The 24370-nt window shown below is 43.1% G+C and overlaps 1 protein-coding gene across 1 annotated transcript in view; it reads left to right on the plus strand.

The window, feature by feature from the left end:
• agbl1 (AGBL carboxypeptidase 1) overlaps positions 1-24370 on the plus strand; it is a 332335-nt gene that overhangs the window by 201715 nt on the left and 106250 nt on the right. The window contains exons 19-20 of the mRNA XM_033050120.1: positions 22376-22505; positions 23071-23202. Of these exons, the coding sequence (XP_032906011.1) occupies positions 22376-22505; positions 23071-23202 (262 nt within the window). The remainder of the gene's footprint in view (positions 1-22375; positions 22506-23070; positions 23203-24370) is intronic.

Raw genomic sequence — 24370 nt, forward strand, 5'->3', positions numbered from 1 at the left:
TGGCCAAAAATGACTGCCGTAGGTGGCGGCGTTCTCTCGGAAATCGCAGCACAGATCGCCAAAAGCGGTCAAGAACAGACTTTTAGTAATATAGATAAGAAGCTTTTAGATAGGTGTGTAGATATGCAGAGAATGGAGGGGTATGGGTTATGTGCAGGCAGAGGAGAGTGTCTTAACATGATGTCCGGCACAGATATCGTGGGCTGAAGGGCCTGTTCCTGTGCTGTATTGTTCTATGTCCTATGTGTTTCCCTCTGTCCTTATTGCCTTAAGTAATGTTTCTATTGTGCTTTAGAGTGGTGGAATGGAAGACTGCAATTCAACTCACCGTGCCTGCGGCAACTGTGAAATCACCCTGTCCTAAACTTGGCTTAACCTCTTATCCAGCACCTCATGTTGGGTAGCTTGGGTAGCTTACAACGCAGCAGTATGAATGTTGAATTCTCTAATTTGAAGTAACTGCAACCTATGCTCCTCTACAATATCTTTACAAAGATTATATCTTTGGTATAAACCAGCATCTGAAGCTCTTTGTTTCCACATGAAAACAAGCCCTTTGGCTCAACAATCATGCCAACCTTATCTCTCTAAGCCTTTCCCATCCATGTACCTATCCTTTAAATGTTGTTATTGTACCTGCCTAAACTACTTCCACTAGCATCGCTTTCCTTATACCCAACACCCTGTTTAAAAAGTGACCCTCGGGTTCTATTAAATCTTTCTCCTCTCACCTTCAACCAATGTCTTATGATTCTTGAATTTCCCTACTCTGGGTAAAAGACATTCAACCTATTGATTTTATAGAACTCTGTAAGATTACCCCTTAGTCTCCTGCTTTCCAAGTAATAAGGTTGCCCAGTCACTTCTTATAGCTCAGGCCCTCAAGTCCTGGCAACATTGTCGTAAATCTTGTCTGCATTCTTTTCAGCTTAAAGACATCCTTGCCCAAAATCAAACACAATTCTGCAATTACTGTCTCACCAACATCTTGTACAACTCTTACATAACAATCCAACTTCTATACTCAATATATAATGAAAAGGAACAGCAAATGCTGGTTTATACCAGATAGATCCAAAATGCTGGAGTAAATCAGCGGGTCAGGTCCCGACCCAAAACATTTTCTGTCCATTAACTCCAGAGATTCTCCCGCTGAGTTACTCCAGCACTTTGCATTTATTTTGTATACTCAATACCCTGACTGATGAAGGCCAATGGACTAAAAGCATTCTTGACCACCCTGTCTACCTTTGACATCACTGTCAGGAAACTGGACACTTTACTCCTAGATCCCTCTACTCTACAATTCCCCTGGGGCCCTGCATTCACTGTGAAGTTCCTGCCTTGGTTTGACTTCCCAAATGGCTACACCTCACATATCTGTGTGTAACTGCATTAGCCATTCTTCAGCCCCCTTATCCAGCTGATCAAGATCCTGCTATAATTGGTGTTAATCTTCGTCATTGTCTACACCTACTTTAGTGTAATCCCCAAATTTACTAATCATGCCTTGTACATTCTCATCTAAATCCTTAATATAAACCACAGACAGCAATGGGCCCAGTACCTGAGGTGCACCACTAGTCTCAGGTCTCCAGTCTGAATTACAACCTTCCACCATCACCCTCTGCTTCCTTCCATTAAGCCAATTCTGTATCCAGGCAGCTAGCTCTCCCTGGATGCCATGCAATCTAACTTCCAGAGCAGCTTACCCTGCAGAATCCTATCAAAAGCTTTGGTGAAGACCACGTAGATAATGTCGACGGCTTTGCCCTTATCAACCTTCTAGATTACTTCCTAAAAATGTTCAATCGGGTTCTATATTCCATATATATCTTATCCCGCAGAATCCTCTCTGATACCTGATCCACCACAAGCTCAGTGGTCTTAAATAGAAGCACATCATTAGCCACCTACCAGCCACTCGGCACCTCACCCGTATCTAACAATGATTGCTTTATCTCTGTCAGGGCTCCTGCAATTACATCTCTAACTTCCTACAGTGTCCTCGGGTATATCTGATCAGGCCCAGAAGATGTATCTACCTTCATATGCCTTAGAACATCCAGCACCTCCCTGACCGTAATAGGACTGTGCTTAAAACAACCCAAAGATCTACAGGTTTGTAGGTTAATTGGCCACTATAAATTGCCCTTAGTGCGTTGGATGTGAAAGTGGGATGACCTAGACCCAGTGTGAATGGATGATCGATGGTCGGTATGGACTGAGTGGGCCGAAGGGCCTGTTTCCCTGCTGTATCTTTAAATCAATTAACCAATCAAAGAGACTCTGGATGCAGGGTTGAATAACTTCCTCTTTTTGGCAGACTTGGTGTGGGCCACTCCTTGCCCTGACACCATGGCTCTGAGCTCAGTACCTCGTACGTTTGAATATCACCATTCACTCTTCTAAATTCTGGAGGATGGAGACCCATTCTTCTCAATCTTCCCGCTTAAGGGAACTCCTTCATCCCGTTGATCAATCCCATGGTCTTTTACATCACTGCTGGACAGAAAGCTCCTCTTATGCTAGTTCTAGAGGAGCAGAAGGTGATCAGGAAGGGAGTTTTAAGGTTCAAAGGTTCTTTATTAGTCACATATACCAATTGGTGTAGTGAAATGTGTATTGCCATTGCAGCACATAAAAAAGAAAACAACATAACAATAATAAAGATTTTTTTATTTTTTTCATTTTTTTTTATTAGAAGTACAATAACTTGCAGTAATACACACCACATATATCTCATTACATTTGTTGTACCCCTTCATTTTTTGAACTTTAAAAAAGATAGAAATAAAACAAGTAAGGAAAGTGAGAAAGAGTTGTGAAGGTGCAGGAAAGTGTTGGGAAAAGAAAGCCCATTAGAAAAGGAGTTAGAGAAGAAAGTTAAGACATAGACCCTAGAAAAGAAAGAAAGAAAGGGATCGCTCTATTATAAAAAATAAAAAACTCCGCAAAAAGGGATATACCAACCATATTTTTCACCCCCATTACCAGATCCTGGCACCATTTATTTTTTAAATTACTATTGCACCTTATGCTTGTAATAAGTCCATAAATGCAGACCACGTCTTTTGGAAGTGGTCTGCTTTGCCTGCTAGGAGGAGTCTCATCTGTTCCAGATGTAATGTTTCGAACATGTTTGAAATCCACATTTTTATTGTTGGTATAGGAGCATTTTTCCAGAATTTGAGTATAAGCATTTTTCCCATTATTAGCCCGTAATTAAGTGAATTCTTTTGAAAATCATTTAGTTCAGGGCTACCTTCCGTTATTCCAAAAATAATCCATTCTGCTTTTGGTATGAGTTTTATTTTAAATAGTTTTGTGAAGATTTCAAATATTTTGTTCCAGAATTTTTGGATTTTTATACAAAAAACAAAAGAGCTAGTCTATGGTAGCTTCATGAGACTTACATTTATCACAAATGGGTGAGATGTTAGGGAAAAGTTTATTTATTTTTGTTTTTGAATAGTATAGTCTATGTAAGTGTTATATAGTAAGTGTTTATCCCAGCTCTCTTTTGAAATTTTTATAGCTAGTTCTTGTTCCCAGTCTCTTCTAATACCATCAGTTGTAGGTATTTCTATATTTAAAATAGTGTTGTATAAGTATGACATTAGGTTTGCTGATTCGGCCTTTGTCTTCATTGCTTCAGCCAGTAAGTCTGGAGGCATGTTATGATAGTCTTTTTTGTATTTTTTCAGATAGTCACACAATTGAAGATATTTAAATATTGATTATTTCTCAAATTATATTTCAGTTGTAATTGTTGAAATGATAATAATTTTCCGAATTCATACAAGTCTCCGAGCGTTTTGATTCCTATTCTTTCCCATTGTGTAAATGTTTTATCTATAGTAGAAGGTTTAAACGACGGATTATTGACTATTGGCATTAAAAGAGATAGATTTCTTAATTTTAGATTCTGTTTTATTTGTTTCCAAGTTCTAATTGCGCTATGTATGATTGGATTTCTATTGTAATTTTTGTTATTCAGATTCATTGGTGAAAGGAGAGTCGCTCCTATATTACACGGAGAGCAGTCCTCTCTCTCCATTACAATCCAGTCCACCTGCTGGGCAGAATTGTCCAGCAGGTGAATCATATTTTTAATATTTACTGCCCAATTATAGTACATAAAGTTAGGGAGCGCTAGACCACCCAGCTCTTTGGGTTTACTAAGGTGTGTTCTTTGTATTCTGTGGGATTTATAGTCCCATATAAAATTTGTAATGTCTGAGTCCAGTTTTTTGAAAAACTTTTTTGGAAGATATATAGGTATTGATTGAAATAGATATAGGATTTGTGGTAGAAAGATCATTTATATAGCATTTATTCGACCTATTAATGACATCGGGAGCGTTTTCCAGAATTTGATTAGACTATTTAGTTTCTTAAGTAAGGGACTATAATTGGCATTACACATAGCATGATAGTTTCTAGTAATTTAAATTCCCAAATATTTAAATTTTTCTGTGGCTATTTTAAAGGGGAATTGTTGTGTTGAGTCTTTCGGTTTTATCGACATCATTTCACTTTTGTTCCAGTTTATTCTGTATCCTGAGAAAGATCCAAAGTCCTCAATTAGATTTAGTATATTTGGTATACTAATTTGGGGTTTTGTGATGTACAGTAGTACATCGTCTGCATATAAAGATATTATGTTATTTGAATATTTTGTATTATAACCGTAAATACCCGGGTGTGTTCGGATTTTTTCAGCTAAAGGTTCAATTACCAGAGCAAATAACAGCAGTGATAATGAACATCCTTGTCTATTGCCCCTTGATAATTGGAATTTTGTAGATAGTATATTATTAGTTAATATTCTAGCCGTAGGTTTGTTATATAATAATTTTATCCATGCGATGAAGTTCTCTCCCATTTGAAAGTTTTGCAATACTTTAATCATATAATCCCAATCTACTTGATCAAATGCTTTTTCTGAGTCCAATGAAATGATTGATAACTCTTGTTCTTGAGGTTTGTGTGAATGCATTATGTTAAGCAGACGTCTCAGGTTATTAAATGAGTGTCTCTTGGGTATAAATCCCGTTTGATCCTTGTTTATTAATTTACTAACATATTTACTTAGTCTTCTAGCTAGTGTTTTCGCTAATATTTTTTGATCCGTATTTAACAGTGCAATAGTTCTATATGAGCCTGGTTCTTCTATGTCTTTATCTTTTTAAAGTATTAATGTAATCGTTGATTCTGCTAGTGTTTCAGGTAGGATTTGTTCTTTAAAAGCGTATGTATACATTTTCTGTAAACGTGGTGTAACTATGTCATAAAAACATTTATAAAATTCGTTACTGAATCCGTCCGGTCCTGGTGTTTTTTTCCATTCTTTAGTGTGTTTATTGTGTCTTCTATCTCCTTAGATGTAATTTGTGCTCCCAGATCCTCTTGTTCCTTCAATTCTAGTTTTGGAAAATTACAATTGTCCAAGAACTTTGAAACTTTATTATTATCTGTTAGCGTTTTGGATGTGTATAAATTCTGGTAAAATTGAGCAAATCTTTTATTGATATAATTGGGTAGTGTTAATAATTCCCCTCTATCTGATTTAATCTTTAAAATTGCGTGGTCTTTTTCCCGTTTTTTCAGTTGGCGTGCCAGAGGTTTGTGGGGTTTATCCCCAAATTCAAAGTGTTCCTGTTTTGTAATTTGGAATAGTCTTATAACTTTCTCTGATAATAACTTATTTAGTTTAAATTTCAATATTAATATTTTATTATGTTTATCCATAGTTGGATCTTTAGCATTATCTATATCTAGTTGTCTGATTTGTTCTTCTAAGTGTCTTTGATCTTTCTTATTCTTTTTGTTTTGAAAAGCTTGGTATGAGATAATGACTCCTCTAATAAATGCTTTGATGGATTCCCATAGTAAAGTGGGCGGTATGTCTGGTGTACCGTTTGTCTCAAAAAATAAGTCCATCTGTTTTTTTAGATATATACTCCCTTGTGGGTCTTTTAAAATTTGCAAGTTAAACCTCCAGAACGATTTATTCATAGACATTCCTTCCAGTTTTAAAAAGAAAGTTAGCGGGGAGTGATCTGAAATCATATTGGTGTGATATTTAGGGTTCATAGTGTAAGGGATTAGTTTTGTATCCACTAGGAAATAATCTATACGTGAGTATGTTTTATGCACCATTGAATAAAACAAGTATTCCCTTCCAGTCGGATTCGCGATCCTCCAAACATCTGTTATATTTGTATTTTTTGTGTATGTATTTAAGAGTTCACTAGTTTTAGATTTCATATTACCTCTTTGTTTCTGCATCAATTTATCTAAGTACGGGTCTAAAACACAGTTGAAGTCTCCTCCAATTATAACATTTTGGTAGTTGAACTCTGCGATTGTATTCAAGATTTTATTGAAAAATTGAGGATTATCAAAATTGGGCGCATATATATTTACCAAGGTGATTGGCGTAGCATGGATCTCTCCTGTAATTATAAGATATCTCCCTTCGTTATCTAATATAATGTTCTTTGATTTAAATGGTATTCCTTTGCGAATAATAATTGCGGTACCTCTGGATTTCGAGGTGTGTGAAAAGTGATATGTTTGGCCTATCCAATTCACCCTCAATCTCATCTGATCTTGGTGTTTAAGATGCGTTTCTTGTAAGAATGTAATGTCCGTGTTGTATGATTTCAACTGAGCTAGTATCTTGCCCCTTTTGATTGGTTCATTAATACCCCTTATGTTCCAGCTACAGAATGTGATTCCTCCCATTTTCTTTTGTTTATCGTCTTGCATTTTCGCTGATTTTAATACCCTTAATTATTATGGTGCATCCATACCTCAGGACTCTGGATATTTGGGGAACGTTTATGTTACTGACTTCCTTTGGTAGATCCCTTTTGCGATTGTCCTTAAAAAAAACCCCACATAGTTGTGACATATTGATAATAAAGAAATTTAAACATAAAAAACATCCCCCCACAATCTATCGACGGTCTCAGCGGTTCCAGTGCCGTGACCCGGGCAAGGCATCGCCTGCTCCGTAATGGCACTCCAGTGCTGTGCCACCGCCGAAGCCGAGGTTCTGGGCGGTCCCCTCAGGAAACGCCGCTCCGGGCCCGCTGGTAGGCCGCGAGGACGGGTCGAAGGTGCTGCTTGGAGGAAAGCCGCCTCTCCGACCAGATAGGGACCCTGAAAAGCAGTTTCCCCCTCCCACCTCCCCACCCCCGGACAGCTGCAGGCTAGGCAGCCATACCCACACAAGACGGCGCCCCCTAGGGGAGTTGGCCTGTTGATCTTGATTGTGAGGGAGCTGGAGGACACAAACAAGGAAGTCTTGCTATGATTAGCAAGGGTTAGAATTAGAATTGGGTTAGGAGGGAGAGATAGATCAACCATGATTGAATGGCAGAGTAGACTGGATGGGTTAAATGACCTCATGATTATACATGTACGGTAAAATTCCTTTCCTCCATGTGGTATAGTAAAAATCTAACTATATATAGGCACAATCATACTTACATACAAGAGTGTAGGAATCGTAGTTTACACAGAGAGTACACAAGACTCGCCTGTTGCACACCAACGTGTATACTTCAGTTTCAGAGCTGTTAAAAATGTAGAGTCTTAACTTGGCCATCAAGTCCCGTTGTCATGGCGATGGAGCTGGGTGGGAGTTGCAGGGATCGGCAATGTTGTCGATATTCTCCACCACTTCTCCGCAAAGGTCGCGTCTGATCCACGCGCTAGGCCTCTTAAGAGTGGTGCCCGATCTAATCTAACCCCAGGGCACCTCCCTCAGCCAACCTCAGAATGCCCAGAGCACCTCTGAGGGTGTGGGAGGTGAGCAACACACCCTTCTTCCACCACTGCTGCTTCCTAGAAGGACGTATAGAAACCTTGCAATCAACACTTCATGCATTCATTTTTTTTAATTTCAAAATGGACTTTATTCGAAAAATAAATATATACATTACATAATCCTTACAAAACTCCATCCGGCATTCTTGGAGGCTATACATACATTCAAAACTGTTGAAACAAATTACACAATTTTATCCCCACACCTTTGCCACTCATGTGGCCCACTGGCGTGGAATCTCTTCCCTTATTTTTGAGGGGCGTCTTCACCACACCCGGCCCCCCATGTCCAGCAGTGGAAGGACCCTAGACTGTGGTTCTCCCCCACAGAGCCTTGCCGTTGGCTGCACCGAGCTTCAGTGCATCCCACAGCACGTACTCCTGCAGTCTGCAGCGGGCCAGGCGGCAACATTACCTGACGGACATCCCGCTCCGCTGGGATGTCGCCATGACAATGATCCCTGTTATGGGGCATCGTCCTGTGAAGAGCAATTAAGTATAACTGGCCGTTTATCAGAGTGGAAGACTCGCAGTTTGGAGAGGTTTGGTTCTGAGAGGCCACTTTTTCACCTGGAGACTGGGACGAGGGATAAGGTCTCAGGTTGAAGGGGTAAGGTTATTTGGACAAAATGTTGCAAGTCTTTGGACATCCCTGGTGCAGGGAGCTGTTGATGCTGTGGACAGTTTAAGGGCTGGAGCGGTAGTAGATTGACTCTCAGGGAAATGGACGACATGGGATGGTACAGCAGACGGGTTTAGATTTTAGTTTTTTTTAGTTTTTGAGATACAGGGTGAATTATTACAAAAGCCAATTAACCTCCAAACCCGCACGTCTTTGGAATGTTGGAGGAAACTGAAACACCTGGAGAAAACCCACACGGTCACGCGAAGAACGTAAACCTCCACACAGACAGCACTCGTAGTCCAGATCGAATCCAGGTCTCTGATGTTGTACGCCAGCAACGTTACCGCTGCGCCACCTTTCTTGAGGCAGTGGGTCTGCAGCTGCGAGAGGTGGAGTGAGACCATGGGGCTGTATCATTTACTCTTGCTCTCATCCATTCTGATCTGACTTTGGGAAGATGTTGGATTGCTTCAGTGGTTAAATTAAAATAAGGTGTCAGATCCCAATTCCAGCTCCCACAAAGGAAAACCGGCCTTGAAATGCCAACCAGCCACAGGTTTAATGGGCTGAATGGTCGATTTCAGCCAGATCTGAAGAAGGGTACCAACCTGGAACGTCACCTGTCCATTTTCTCCAGAGATGCTGACCTCCTGACCTGCTGAGTTTGCAGACAGAAACAGGTGAATTGATCATGGGGAACAAGGACATGGCAGACCAATTGAATAACTACTTTGGTTCTGTCTTCACTAAGGAAGACATAAATAATCTGCCGGAAATAGCAGGGGCCGGGGGTCAAATGAGATGGAAGAACTTAGTGCAATTCAGGTTCGCCGGGAAGTGGTGTTAGGTTAATTGAATGGTTTAAAGGCCGATACATTCCCAGGGCCAGATAGGCTGCATCCCAGAGTATTAAGGAAATAGCCCCAGAAATAGTGGATGCATTCGTGATAAATTTTCAAAACTCTTTAGATTCTGGAGTTGTTCCTGAGGATTGGAGGGTAGCTAATGTAACCCCACTTTTTAAAAAGAGGGAGAGAGAAAACAGGGAATTACAGACCAGTTAGTCTAACATCGGTAGTGAGGAAACTGCTAGAGTCAGTTATTAAAGATGGGATAGGAGCACATTTGGAAAGTGGTGAAATCATTGGACAAAGCCAGCATGGATTTATGAAAGGTAAATCATTTCTGACGAAGCTTATAGAATTTTTCGAGGATGGGGGGCAGTGCTGAGGAACTGGTGTACGGGGCAGGGATTTAGATTCTTAGATAACTGGGATCTGTTTTGGAGTAAGGGAGAACTGCACAAAAGGGACGGATTGCATCTTAACAGGTGGGGGACCAGCATTCTGGCAGGCAGGTTTGCCACTGCTGCACGGGTGGTTTTAAACTAAATAAGGGGGGTGGGGTGTCGAATGGGATAGTTGAGGATGGAGTTAAAGGGAAAGGGTTTCTTAAATGTGTGAGCGTAGAGACAGAGGGGTGTAAAATGAGGGTAGAAGCAATAGGTAGCAAGGTGAAAAGTAAAAGTGGCAGGCAGACAAATCCAGGGCAAAAATCAAACAGGGCCACTTTTCAACATAAGTCCAGTTAGTCTAACGTCGGTAGTGGGGAAACTGCTAGAATCAGTTATTAAAGATGGGATAGCAGCACATTTGGAAAGTGGTGAAATCATTGGACAAAGTCAGCATGGATTTATGAAAGGTAAATCATTTCTGACGAAGCTTATAGAATTTTTCGAGGATGTAACTAGTAGAGTGGATAAGGGAGAACCAGTGGATGTGTTATACCTGGACTTTCTGAAGGCTTTCGACAAGGTCCCACATAAGAGATTAGTATACAAACTTAAAGCACACGGTATTGGGGGTTCAGTATTGATGTGGATAGAGAACTGGCTGGCAGACAGGAAGCAAAGAGTAGGAGTAAACGGATCCTTTTCAAAATGGCAGGCAGTGACTAGTGGGGTATCGCAAGGCTCGATGCTGGGACCCCAGCTATTTACAATATATATTAATGATTTGGACGAGAGAATTGAATGCAACATCTCCAAGTTTGCGGAAGACACGAAGCTGGGGGGCAGTGCTAGCTGTTAGGAGGCTGCAAGGTGACTTGGATAGGCTGGGTGAGTGGGCAAATGCATGGAAGATGCGTATAATGTGGATAAATGTGAGGTTGTCCACTTTGTTGGCAAAAACAGGAAAGTAGACTATTATCTGAATGGTGGCCGATTAGGAAAAGGGGAGATGCAACGAGACGTGGGTGTCATGGTACACCAGTCATTGAAAGTAGGCATGCAGGTGCAGCAGGCAGTGAAGAAAGCGAATGGTATGTTAGCATTCATAGCAAAAGGATTTGAGTATAGGAGCAGGGAGCTTCTACTGCAGTTGTACAGGGTCTTGGTGAGACCACACCTGGAGTATTGCACACAGTTTTGGTCTCCTAATCTGAGGAAAGACATTCTTGCCATAGAGGGAGTACAGAGAAGGTTCACCAGACTGGTTCCTGGGATGTCAGGACGTTCTTATGAAGAAAGACTGGATAGACTCGGCTTGTACTCGCTTGAATTTAGAAGATTGAGGGGGGATCTTATAGAAACTTACAAAATTCTTAAGGGGTTGGACAGGCTAGATGCAGGAAGATTGTTCCCGATGTTGGGGAAGTCCAGAACAAGGGGCACAGTTTAAGAATAAGGGGGAAATCTTTTAGGACCGAGGTGAGAAAACCCTTTTTCACACAGAGAGTGGTGAATCTCTGGAATTCTCTGCCACAGAAGGTAGTTGAGGCCAGTTCATTGGCTATATTTAAGAGGGAGTTAGATGTGGCCCTTGTGGCTAAAGGGATCAGGGGGTATGGAGAGAAGGCAGGTACGGGATACTGAGTTGGATGATCAGCCATGATCATATTGAATGGCAGGCTCGATGGGCCGAATGGCCTACTCCTGCACATATTTTCTATGTTTCTATGATTCTATGTTATTCCAGCATTTTGTGTCCATTTTTGATCTCAACCAGCATCTGCAGCTCAGGGTAGCATGGTGGTGCAGTGGTAGAGAGCTGCCTTACAGAGCTGGAGACCCGGGTTCGATCCTGATAAAGGATGCTGTCTGTGTGGAGTTTTATATTCTCCCTGTGACCTGCGTGGGTTTCCTCCAGGAGCTCCGATATCCCCCTACATTCCAAAGACACGTGAGTTTGTAGGTTAATTGGCTTCTGTAAGTTGAATATTGTCCCTGGTGCGTAGGATGGTGCTAACGTATGGAGTGATCATTGGCCGGCACCGATCCGGTGGGCCTGTTTCCACGCTGTTTCTCTAAAGCCTAAAGTGTAAAGTTCCTTTTTATTCCACTATTCCTGTATTACATTATCAGAGAGATGTGACATATGGGATCTAGCTGCAGTCAGTCACCCAGTTAGAAATCCCCCAGGGAAGGTACAGGTCTCTACACATGTATAATAATATTTGTGTAAAAAGAGTTTGTGGTCAAATGTTTAAGGTCTTGATCCTTGTTGACACCTTCGCATGGCCCCCGTTACTGCCAGCTACATCACCTGGTCTCATTCAGCAAAAGGCAACAAGCATCAAGGCCCACAAAGCCTTCTGGTGAAAGGGTTATTGCACTCCTGCCGTTGCCCGCTGCGTTCCCTTATGTCTGTGCTAATCCAGGTTTTGCACAGTTTCCACATGTTGCAAGTAAATCCCTTTGGTTATGGTCGGAATCTGTGAAACGGCTACTTGATTAATGGGCAATAATTTGGCATGGAAACATGTTTGAAGGAGTGAGGCCAGACCACATTCACCAATTCCTGGGTTCTCAATATTGGAAGCACATGGTCTAAATGTAGCATAATCTGGAGGACAACCTGGATTAATAGTTTAGAGTTTTGTCACATGTAGTACCAATGAAGAGTGAAAAGATTTTTGTTGCATTCTATTCAGTCAGCGGAAAGACTGTACATCGAGCCGTCAACACTGTCGAGATAGAGGTTTAAAAAAGTGGAGAGATTGTAATGAATGATTGCAGATCGCCTTCTGTGAACATCACCCAGAGAGACGCAGGGCTCGTGAGTGTGTGTATGTGTGTGTGTATGTGTGTTACTGTGAGTGTGTGTGTGCATATGTGTGCATGTGTGTGTACGTGTATATGTGTGTGAGTGTGTGTGCATATGTGTGCGTGTGTGTGAGTATGTGTGAGTGTGCGTGTGTGTGTCAGCGTGTGTGTGTGTATGTGCGTGTGCATGTGCATGTGACTGTGAGTGTGAGTGTGGGTGTGTGTGCGTGTGTATGTGTGGGGTTGATACAGTGTGTGTGAGGGACAAGTCCCCCAGTGAGGGTCAATATGTGTGCATGTGTGTGCATGTGTGTGCATGTGTCTGTGTGTAAGTGTGTAACTGTGTGTAACCATTGGGCACATTAATAGTGACAATTTTATTGTAAACACCATTTGTGTTCTTCATTTGAAACAGCAAGCACTTGCTAAATGTTCCAAAGTTGTGATTTTTTTGGTACATAAGTTTGAGCAATGTACAAACTTTCAGTCAGAACAGTTAATTACTTATTTGCTGAGGACTCAATATTCCATCCCCCAAATGGAAATCTGGACTTTTATATTCTGGACAGTTTTGAGTTGGAATCCAATTTAATCCCATTTGGATGAAAGATGTTGATGTTCAACAAAGAGCCAGTTCATTAATTAAGCATTGCAGTAACATGGCTTTAGTTGGCTCAGAAACTCTACACTTCAGTAACTGGCTATCCAAAAAGACAGAAAAATAAGGAAACTTCAATGACCTTGAATCGGAGCCAGAACTAATTATCAATTCCAGAAATCGCCACCGATGCATATTCTTACACAAGCACGGGACAATATGAATGTTGTCACAAGACACTTGAGCTAAACATGTGCTGGAGTAACTCAGCGGGTCAGGCAGCGTCCATGGACAGGCAACGTAGAGGGGAGAGTGGGATAAAAATTGCCTATCCATTCCCTCCACAGAGACTGCCTTATCTGCCAGTTACTCCAGCACTTTGTGTTCTGTAAAATGAATCCTGTGTTGTTTTATACAAAAAACAAGTTTGGGAATGTTTGAGTAATTACTGGAAGCATAGAGCTGGACAGATGGTGGAGTTACTGCCTCACAGTGCCAGAGACTAAACAGATGGTGGAGTTACTGCCTCACAGTGCCAGAGACACAGGTTCAATCCTGATCTTGGGTGCCGTCTTTGTCAAATTTCCACAATCTCCCTGTGACTGCATGGTTTTCCTCCAGGTGCTCCAGTTTCCTCCTACATCCCAAAGACATGTGAGCTTGTAGGTTAATTAACCCTCTGTAAATTGTCCAAAGTTTGTAGTGAATGGATGTGAAAGTGGGATAACAGAACTGATGTGAACAGGGGATCAGCATGGACTCTGTTTTCATGCAGTGTCTTTCAATCAAGAGATTTCTGAGGCTCTGTCTTTGAAGATAAACTTTCAGAACTTACAGCTATATTTTCAGCAACAAGAAATAAAATTGGACTCCTGCCACATGCAGAAGTTTTCGGATGACGCTGCAATGGTGGGCTTCATCAATGAGGAGAGGGAAGCTGAATACAGAGGTGTAGTCAACGACTTTGTTGAGTGGTGTGGGCTGAATCACCTGCAGCTCAACACTGATAAGACTAAGGAGTTAGTGGTGGAATTTAGGAGGAGAGGAACACCCTGTCTCCTGTCTCCATCAAGGGTGTGGGTGTGCAGTTTACCAGGGAGTACAAATACCTTGGAGTGTACCTGGACAGTAAACTGGACTGGTCCAGGAACGCTGAGGCCCTGTATAAGAAGGGACAGAGCCATCTCTACTTCCTGAGGAGGCTCCACTCTTTCAACGTCTGCAGTAAGATGCTGCAGGTATTCTACCAATTGGTGGTGGCCAGTTCCATCTTCTTCACTGTGGTGTGCTGGGCCAGCAGGGCGAACGCCGTGGACACCAATTTACTAGAATGTTGCCTGGGTTTCAGCAACTAAGTTACAGAGAAAGGTTGAACAAGTTAGGGCTTTATTCTTTGGAGCGCAGAAGGTTAAGGGGGGACTTGATAGAGGTTTTTAAAATGATGAGAGGGATAGACAGAGTTGACGTGGAAAAGCTTTTCCCACTGAGAGTAGGGAAGATTCAAACAAGGGGACATGACTTGAGAATTAAGGGACTGAAGTTTAGGGGTAACATGAGGGGGAACTTCTTTACTCAGAGAGTGGTAGCTGTGTGGAATGAGCTTCCAGTGAAGGTGGTGGAGGCAGGTTCGTTTTTATCATTTAAAAATAAATTGGATAGTTATATGGATGGGAAAGGAATGGAGGGTTATGGTCTGAGCGCAGGTATATGGGACTAGGGGAGATTATGTGTTCGGCACGGACTAGAAGGGTCGAGATGGCCTGTTTCCGTGCTGTAATTGTTATATGGTTATATGGTTATATTATAATTAACAAGCTGATCAGGAAGGCTGACTCTGTCCTGGGGGTGGAGTTGGATTCACTAGAGATGGTTTTGGAGGGGTGGATGCTCCTCAAACTGTGAAGCATCTTGGACAATCCAGCTCGCCCCCTCCATGTCCAACTGGTCAACATGAGGAGTACCAGCAACAGACTGCTTCCACCAATATGCAGCACAGAACACCACAGGAGATCCTTTTTCCCTATGGCTATCAAACTGTACAACTCCTCCCCCTTCTGTCGAGATTCGCTTGAAATAATGTGAATGTACTAAACTAGCTTTTCCCCTCATGACCATTGCTCTCTATTGAAGCAGAGAGATGAGTGTGGAGTTGGCATGAAATGCTGGGTGATTCTGGGAATTGAGACTGAGGAAAGCTTCAGTCTATAAAGGTGGAAGTTAGGGACAATACAGGACCATGGACAGCAACGTGCTGCTCCAGAATAGTCCTCAACTAGAACTTGAGCAAAGCTAAACAGACCACACCTTTGTTCCACCATGCTATTGGAAGAGGGATGGATTCTACCTCTGTTTGTCTGTGTTTGATCCAAATGTTTCAATGGACGCAACTTCCACAGTTTCCTGGTGAGAGAGTTTCTGATTCCTTTAACTATGCACAGGTCCCGGATTTTATTCCTGAATGGCCTAACTATTGTTTACATATAGTACCCCCAGCTCTGGATAGTCCAGCATTTGTTATCCATTTGAATCTACATGTACACCTTGATTTATGATTTTTCATGTCATTCAATTGAGTCAAATCTAATCTACACAAAATGCTGGAGTAACTCAGCAGGACAGGCAGCATTTTTGGAGATTAGGAATGGGTGATGTTTCGGGTCGAGACCCTTCTTCAATCTGAGAGACAGCGGTGGAGGGTCAGAGCGGTGGGGGCTTGAGTCGGGCACGGGGCTTGTTCTCGCGGAGACCCAGGACCGTTGGAGACAGCGGTGGAGGGTCAGAGCGGTGGGGGCTTGAGTCGGGCACGGGGCTTGTTCTCGCGGAGACCCAGGACCGTTGGAGACAGCGGTGGAGGGTCAGAGCGGTGGGGGCTTGAGTCGGGCACGGGGCTTGTTCTCGCGGAGACCCAGGACCGTTGGAGACAGCGGTGGAGGGTCAGAGCGGTGGGGGCTTGAGTCGGGCACGGGGCTTGTTCTCGCGGAGACCCAGGACCGTTGGAGACAGCGGTGGAGGGTCAGAGCTTACCAAATCCCGTAACGTTCCACACTCCATAGGGAGGGTTTCTGGGGAAGCCGCTGATTGGTGGGAGCAGACTAGAGGAAGCAGCTGATTGGGTGCAACCTCAGGTTAGCATTTCTGCTTTTTGGTTAAAGGTACAGTGATTTAGTAAGGGTACAGTGAGCTAAGGGAGGCTAGGGAATACTGTGTACAGTTCTGGGGTCCATACTTAAGAAAGGATGTACTAGCCCTGGAGGCAGTGCAGCGAAGGTTTACAAGATTAATTCCTGCAATGAGGGGATTGACATATGAGGAAAGGTTGAGTAAGCTGGGACTCTACTCTTTGGAGTTTAGAAGAATGAGAGGCGATCTCATTGAAACGTATAAGATCGTGAGGGGCCTTGATCGGGTGGATGCACCGAGGATGTTCCCAATGATCGGGGAGGCTAGAACTAGGGGACATAGTTGCAGAGTGAGGGGGGGCTCTTTTAAAACTGAGATGAGGAAGAACTTCTTCACCCAGAGGGTGGTTAGTTTGTGGAATTCACTGCCCCAGGGAGCAGTGGAAGCAGAAACGTTAAATTTATTTAAGTCAAAAATAGATGGTTTTTTAGCTGCCAAGGGGATAAGGGGCTACGGGGAGAGGGCAGGGATATGGACCTAGGTATGGTTAGTATAGTAGACCTGAGTGATCTCCTGGACAAGTGTCGATCGCCTGGATTGGGGTCGGAGAGGAATTTCCCGGATTTTTTTCCCGAATTGGACCTGGGTTTTTATCCGGTTTTTTGCCTCCCCCAGGAGATCACGCGGTTCTTGGGGTGGAGAGGGGTGATAGCGGTATAGAGGGGAGGGTAGTGTCTTGTGTTCTGTGTCTTGTGTCTACTGTTTGTGGGTAAGTGTGTCTGTTTAGTGTTCAGCCATGAGTGAATGGCGGTGCGGGCTCGACGGACCTGATGGTCTACTCTCGCACCTACTTTCTATGATTCTATGATTCTATGATTACCCATTCCTTCTTTCCAGAGATGCTGCCTGTCCTGCTGATTTACTCCAGCATTTTGTGTCTATGTTTGGTATAAACAAGCATCTGCAGTTCCTTCCTACACTAATATTCACACTCAGGTTATCTTCATATTCTTTAATCCCACATAGAAACATAGAAACATAGAAAATAGGTGCAGGAGTAGGCCATTCGGCCCTTCGAGCCTGCACTGCCATTCAATATGATCATGGCTGATCATCCAACTCAGTATCTTGTACCTGCCTTCTCTTCATACCCCCTGATCCCTTTAGCCACAAGGGCCACATCTAACTCCCTCTTAAATATAGCCAATGAACTGGCCTCAACTACCTTCTGTGGCAGAGAATTCCAGAGATTCACCACTCTCTGTGTGAAAAATGTTTTCCTCATCTCGGTCCTAAAAGATTTCCTTCCCCCTTATCCTTAAACTGTGACCCCACATAGATCACAATAATCTAGATAATCTCCCCCAGCAATATTATGGAAGTGTAACTTTCTCCCCCTCAGCGTTGATAAGTTGAGGCCAATATTCAATGAGCTTTTTACTGATCTACAGGCTTATAGGGGATGACAGAGAAAGAGGTTGAGGTTGGTTGAAGAATAGCATATTGCAGTTAAAAATCATAGACCCGGTGACCATGGATGGACAATGTTGAAACGCCAGTGAGTGAGATAAGATCCGTGTTGGAACTGGCTAATCAGACCAGAAAACCTTCAGAAGAGGAAAAGGCGTATGACTGGGTTGGGAATGTTTGAGTTTGAGTTTGAGTCTGAGTTTAGTTTATTGTCACATGAACTGAGGTACAGTGAAAACCTTTTGTTGCGTACTAACCAGTCAGTGGAAAGACAATACATGATTACAATCGAGCCAGTTACAATGTATATACATACATGATATACAGTGTACAAATGCCATCATGCTACAAAAGCTTTTCACTGTACCTCAGTTCATGTGACAATAAACTAAACTCATCATCAAATGATCTCTATGTACAGATGCATGATAAAGAGAATAACATGAATAATGTTTCGGGCAACATAAAGTCTGGTAAAGTCTGCTCAATCTGGTAAAGTCTGGTAAAGTCTGAGGATCTCCAATAAGGTAGATAGTAGGTCAGGACTGCTCTCTAGTTGTTGATAGGATGGTTCAGTTGCCTGATAGCAGCTGGGAAGGCACTGCCCCATAATCTGAAGGTGTACGTTTTCACACTTCCATACCTCTTGCCTGATCGGAGAAGGAGTGACCGAGGTACGACTTGTCCTTGAGTATTCCAGTGGCCTTGCAGAGACAGCGTGAGGTATAATTGAAGTCAATGGAAGGGAGGTTGGTTTATGTCATAGTCTGGGCTGCATTCACAATTGTGGTCTTGGATGGAGCTCAAACCAAGCTGTGATGCATCCTGGCATCTGTAGACATTGGTGAGAGTTGTTGGGGGCATTCCAAACTAACAAAGCCTTCTAAGGAAATAGAGGCATTGATGTGCCTTCTTGGCCATTGTTTCAGCATGGGTGGTCCAGGACAAGTTGCTGGTGAAATTTACTTCCAGGAATTTGAGGTTTTCAACCATCCCTACTTTGGCACCATCAATGCAAACTGGGTTTTGTGTACCGCTTCGCTTCCTGAAGTCGATCACTATCTCTTTTGTCTTGCTGACATTGAGATAAAGGTTGTGTCTCGATGCCAGGTCATGATGTTCTCAATCTCCTTCCTGTACTCCATCTCATCATTTACAGACGACACCACCATTGTGGGCCGGATATCAAATAATGATGAGACATAGTGATCAACTTCAGGTGCATGTCTGGAGAGAAAGAATGGGGGATGTTTCGGGTTGAGACCCTTCTTCAGACTGAAAGACATTTTGGGCAAGTCCCTTCTTCAGACTAAAAGTGTGAAATACTAATGTATCCACTGGATATATTACTCCAATTCTAGCCACACCAATGTATTTCTGTTTTATTTTCGCTGTTGTAAGAGTTTATACAACAGCTACCTCTGTATTAATCATGGTGTGCAATGAATATTATGAAAGGATATTATAAAGGAGGTCTTTATTCATGTTATATTGGGAAACGTTACTGCACACATCGTAAATTGCATGTGTGAGGAAAGAAAGGCTTAATTGGAATTTGCATAATTGCCCACTTTCATTGTGAAGCCCCTGCTATCTCTGCACTGAGCCTGTGAGTGGGTTTGTCTCTTGGGGTGACACTAGGGTTCAGGGCACAGTCACTGCATATTGTGGGTGCTTTGAAGATGCATTCACTCTCGGTTTCACCTATGGCACTGCTTCACATGGGAAGAACTCCATTAAAACCCTTTTATTAAATTTTTAAAACCCTCTAATTATCAATTTAAATTGGTTTGAAGAGTAGAAATAATTTAATTAGAAAGTCAGATTTCTAAAAGCGAGCATTATATTAACCATTTTGTCTGGGGAACTTTGCTACTTGCTTCATATATTTGTAAACAGAAAGCAATCTGCACAAATATACAAATCTTTTTCTGACAACTGGATTCAAAAGAGTTATGAATATAGATTTTACACAAATTAAGAAATATTCTGAACATTCAGCTGGTGGTAAGTGCAGAAGCTAGAAGTTCTCTGCATACAATTACTGCTGTGATCCCAAACTAGGGCCATCATTGATTGATAGTTTCAACAACTAAGTTACAGAGAAAGGTTGAATAAGTTAGGTCTTTATTCTCTGGAGCGCAGAAGGTTAAGGGGGGACTTGATAGAGGTCTTTAAAATGATGAGAGGGATAGACAGAGTTGATGTGGACAAGCTTTTCCCTTTGAGAATAGGGAAGATTCAAACGAGAGGACATGACTTCAGAATTAAGGGACAGAAGTTTAGGGGTAACATGAGGGGGAACTTCTTTACTCAGAGAGTGGTAGCGGTGTGGAATGAGCTTCCAGTAGAAGTGGTGGAGGCAGGTTCGTTGGTATCATTTAAAAATAAATTGGATAGGCATATGGATGAGAAGGGAATGGAGGGTTATGGTATGAGTGCAGGCAGGTGGGACTAAGGGAAAAAAGTTGTTCGGCACGAACTTGTAGGGCCGAGATGGCCTGCTTCCGTGCTGTAATTGTTATATGGTTATATGGTTATATGGTTATTGAGAGGGAGCCAGGCGACACGTATGTGAATGTGGCTTCCATTGGGGAGAACACAGACATGATGAAAAATATGAACAGACTGCAAACCTCTCGCATTTAACATTGGGACAGAGGCTGGCGTTCAACTGTGGCTGCATCTTCAATGGAATAGACCAGGTAGTACCAGTCACATTGAGCCCCATGTCAGGACTGGTACATACACAACCCCACTAGTGGGTGGGACCAGGCTCAGTGCCTCCGTTCTGCAGCTCATGAGGAGTATGTGCTTTCCCCAATCCCTCCATTGTTTAACCATTCTTCATAGAAGGGTCTTGACCCGGAACGTCAGCCATTCCTTCTCTGCAGAGATGTTGCCTGTCCCGCTGAGTTACTCCAGCTTTTTGTGTCTATCTTCGGTTTAATCCAGCATCTGCAGTTCTTTCTTATACAATCCTGATACGTTCACTGGCTGAACACCCTCTGGATTAAACTGCAACACAGCTGAACCAGCCTGTGTCATAAGGTCATAAGTGATAGTAACAGAATAAGGCCATTAGGCCCAGCAAGTCTACTCTTCCATTCAATCATGGCTGATCTATCTCTCCTTCCTATCCCCATTCTCCTGCCTTCACCCCATAACTCCTGACACCTGTCTCTGCCTTATATCAATTACCTCATACATTTGATACTGGAGACTAGGATAGTTACTAACTGGTAAATCTCATGGGTCTATTAGGGGGAAAGCATGCCCCTTATTTTCATAGACTTAGTGTAGAGACCATCACAGAGTACAGGATAGGAACAGGCCTTTTGGCCCACAATGTTTATGCTGAATATGATGCCAAGCTAAGCTATTTTCATCTGCCTGCAATTGTTTCACATTCTTTCATTCCCTGCATATCCCTATGCCCATCTAAAAGCCTCTCAAACACCACTATCATATTTGGCTCAAAGTGCAAATGACCAGGAGCTGAATGCTTGGAATGCTTGGGTTGGAATTCTTCTTGGTAACACAGCATTCAGTCAGCATGATGTCCTGTCCAACTGAAGATTGTAAAAGGCCCTCCCATATTTTGAGAGGTGGGGGACAATCCCCCCCATGTTTTGTAATCTGGATTTTGAAGTTCAGTGAAAAAAAATCTATTAAAATCTCCACTTTCCACGAGACAATGGGGGTGTCACTGTTAAGCGCTTGTTAAATGTCTCTATTAACATCGTATTAACACGATGTGTCACCAATTGTGTTTTGAACTACTGAAGGTATTCACGGAGAATTTCTTAAAGCTGTCTGATGCGGGTACAGTTACCATTTGAACTAATTGGATGTATTGGTGGATGGGAAAGATTTAAACGGGTGTTGGATTTAAATGGGTCAGGTCATTAAGGGCTCCGGTCGAACGAGTTTCCTGGCTGGCTTGCAGGCAAGTCGCTCATTCACGGCCACTCACGTTATTTAGTATGTTTTTCCCATCTCTCTCTCTCTCTCCCCCCCTCCAAGGTTAGTTCTTCTGTTTGTCTTTATTTGCTTCAGTTTTACTTGTTTAAGTATTATTTATCAGATAGTAGCTTTTGAAAGATTCAAGTGGGTATCAGACGCTTTCTAAGGACTGAATCGGCCCGTTCCTGGGGCCTTTCATCACCCGGCGCGACTTAAAATCAAACTGCTACATTGAGGTGATCGAGGCTCCCGATGTTGAAGCCCCTGCCTGCTGATTTTAAGCCGCGCCAGGCGATGAAAGGCCCCGCGAACAGTCCAATTCAAGCCCCACGATTCAGGGCAGACGAAGCTGCTGTTGCTAGAGTTCGGAGTCGGTCACCAACCAGGTCAGCTCCCGATGTTACCGTCCACAGGGCCCATGGCCGAAGCCTCCGAAGCCTCGAGTGTGTGTGCGTGTGCGCGTGGCCACCAAGAAATTTGGCCCCCAAATTGTGTCCCCCCCCCCATGTCTTGATAGCGATTTCCGCCCCTTCTAAAGGGCCTGTTCCTTTGTTCCTGTTGTATGTTCCATGCTCCATTGTAGAATACAGGCTGCCTCTGAACAATGTTGATATTGTTGTACAATTATCTTTTTGGTAGTCTTTCTCTATTTCACGGGACTGAATGGTTTTACTAACTGATGCTTTTGTCATTGGTTTATGGTTTTTAGCTGCCGCTGTTCTTTGAGCGGAGAAGATCTGAACAGACAGTGGTCAGAGCCAACTCCTGACCTCCAGCCAACTATTTATCACACAAAGGGACTCCTGAGCTACATGAAGAGCATTGGCAAAACCCCGCTGGTGAGTGTCTGTCTCGGGGGAAGAGTCTGAGAAACCAAAAGGTTGAGAAGCACAGAATTCACTGGAACTAACGTGTTCCATCTATATCTGTGAAACACAAAGTTCAACTCATTGAGTCACACAGCATAGAAAATACCAAGTTATCTATGTTTGGAATTATAGGCAATTGCAACGACCATCTCGGTTCAATTGACTTTGAACTTGATTTGCTGCACTGTCCCATTCCAACAATACAGTAAACCCTTGTTTTTATCGACCTCTATATAATGGATTTTGGTTACAGCGGATGGACCTACTGACCTTGTACTGACCATTGCCAGGCTGGGCAGGCAACCCCACCCCGGCCCATGCTGCCTATAGGGCCACCTGACGGTGTACCAACCCTGACCGCTGCCACCCACACTACCACTCACACCCCCATCCCCATCCCCACCCCCACGCTCGCCCCCACACCCACCACCACTCCCACCCCCATCCCCACCCCCACCCCCACCCCCACCCCCACCCACACGCCCCATGTTTACATAAAACCTCCTGATTTTTGTTTTGATTTGGTTTGCACCAGGTTTACTGTGACTACCATGGACATTCAAGGAAGAAGAATTCGTTCATGTATGGATGTAGTGTGAAGGAGACACTGTGGCAATCTGAGTCCAGTATTGACACAGCAACTCTGAAGGAAGACATTGGCTATCGAGTGAGTGCCACCCTGATATATTCCCGTACATTGAGCCTGCTGCAACTTTCCCTCTTTGTGGCCAATAATTTACCCTTCTCAAGAAATGTTCCTGTGTGTGAAGATACAGAATCATTGCTATTCATTCTTAAACTTACACAACTATTGAGTTTAGTTTATTGCCATGTTTACTGAGATACAGTGTTTTGTTGCATGCTAACCAGTCAGCGGAAAGGCAATACATGATTACAATTGAACCATTCGCATTGTACAGCTACATGACAAAGGGAATAATGTTGGGTGCAAGATAAAGCCATTAGAGTCCAATGAAAGTTTCAGGGTCTCCAATGAGATACAGTAGCTAGTAGTACAAGACCACCCACAAAAATGTTCAGGAGAGTTATCTTAAGCAGTATGTGGAGGCCCCCCACACGTGAAATTGGGAAGGCAAGTTAATGAAGTGTGTGTGGAGGAGTCTTTTATGAACAGTGACCACAGTACGATTAGGTTTAAGATAGTTATGGATAGGGACGGAGAGAGTCCACGTGTTAAAATGCTCAACTGGGTTAAGGCCAACTTTGAAGGTATGAGAGAAGGTCTCGCTCAAGTTGGCTGGAGCAGATTATTAGAGGGGAAAGGAACATCGGCCAAGTGGGATGTTTTTAAGTGTACTGAAGAAAGCTCAGGAGACGAGAGAAATTGAGACGTTAGTCCGGACAGGTATGGGCAGCTGGGGTCAAATGCATCCCTGGTGGAGTTTCGGGAACTAAGGAGTAAATTAAAAAAGGAAATCAGAAGTGCAAAAAGGAGATAGCTCTGGCCGGTAGCATTAAGGACAATCCCAAAAGATTTGATAAATACATAAGCGGGAAAAGGGTAACTAGAGAGAGAGTGGGACCTCTCAGGAATCGAAGCGATCACCTCTGTGTAGAGCCACAGGAGATGGGCAAGGTCCTCAATAAGTATTTCTCCTCTCTATTTACCGAGGAGAAAGACATTAAGACTGAGGAAATTGGAGCAGTCACTGGAAGTGGCTTGAGAGCAGTCAGGGTGACCGTCGAGGAAGTACTGAAGGTACTGTCGTGTTTGAACGTAGACAAATCTCCAGGGCCGGATCAGATATATCCGAGGACATTGCGGGAGCCCTGGTTGAAATTTACGAATCGTCTTTAAATACAGGAGAGGTGGC

The sequence above is a fragment of the Amblyraja radiata genome, chromosome 34, assembly GCF_010909765.2.
Source record: "Amblyraja radiata isolate CabotCenter1 chromosome 34, sAmbRad1.1.pri, whole genome shotgun sequence".
NCBI lineage: Eukaryota > Metazoa > Chordata > Chondrichthyes > Rajiformes > Rajidae > Amblyraja > Amblyraja radiata.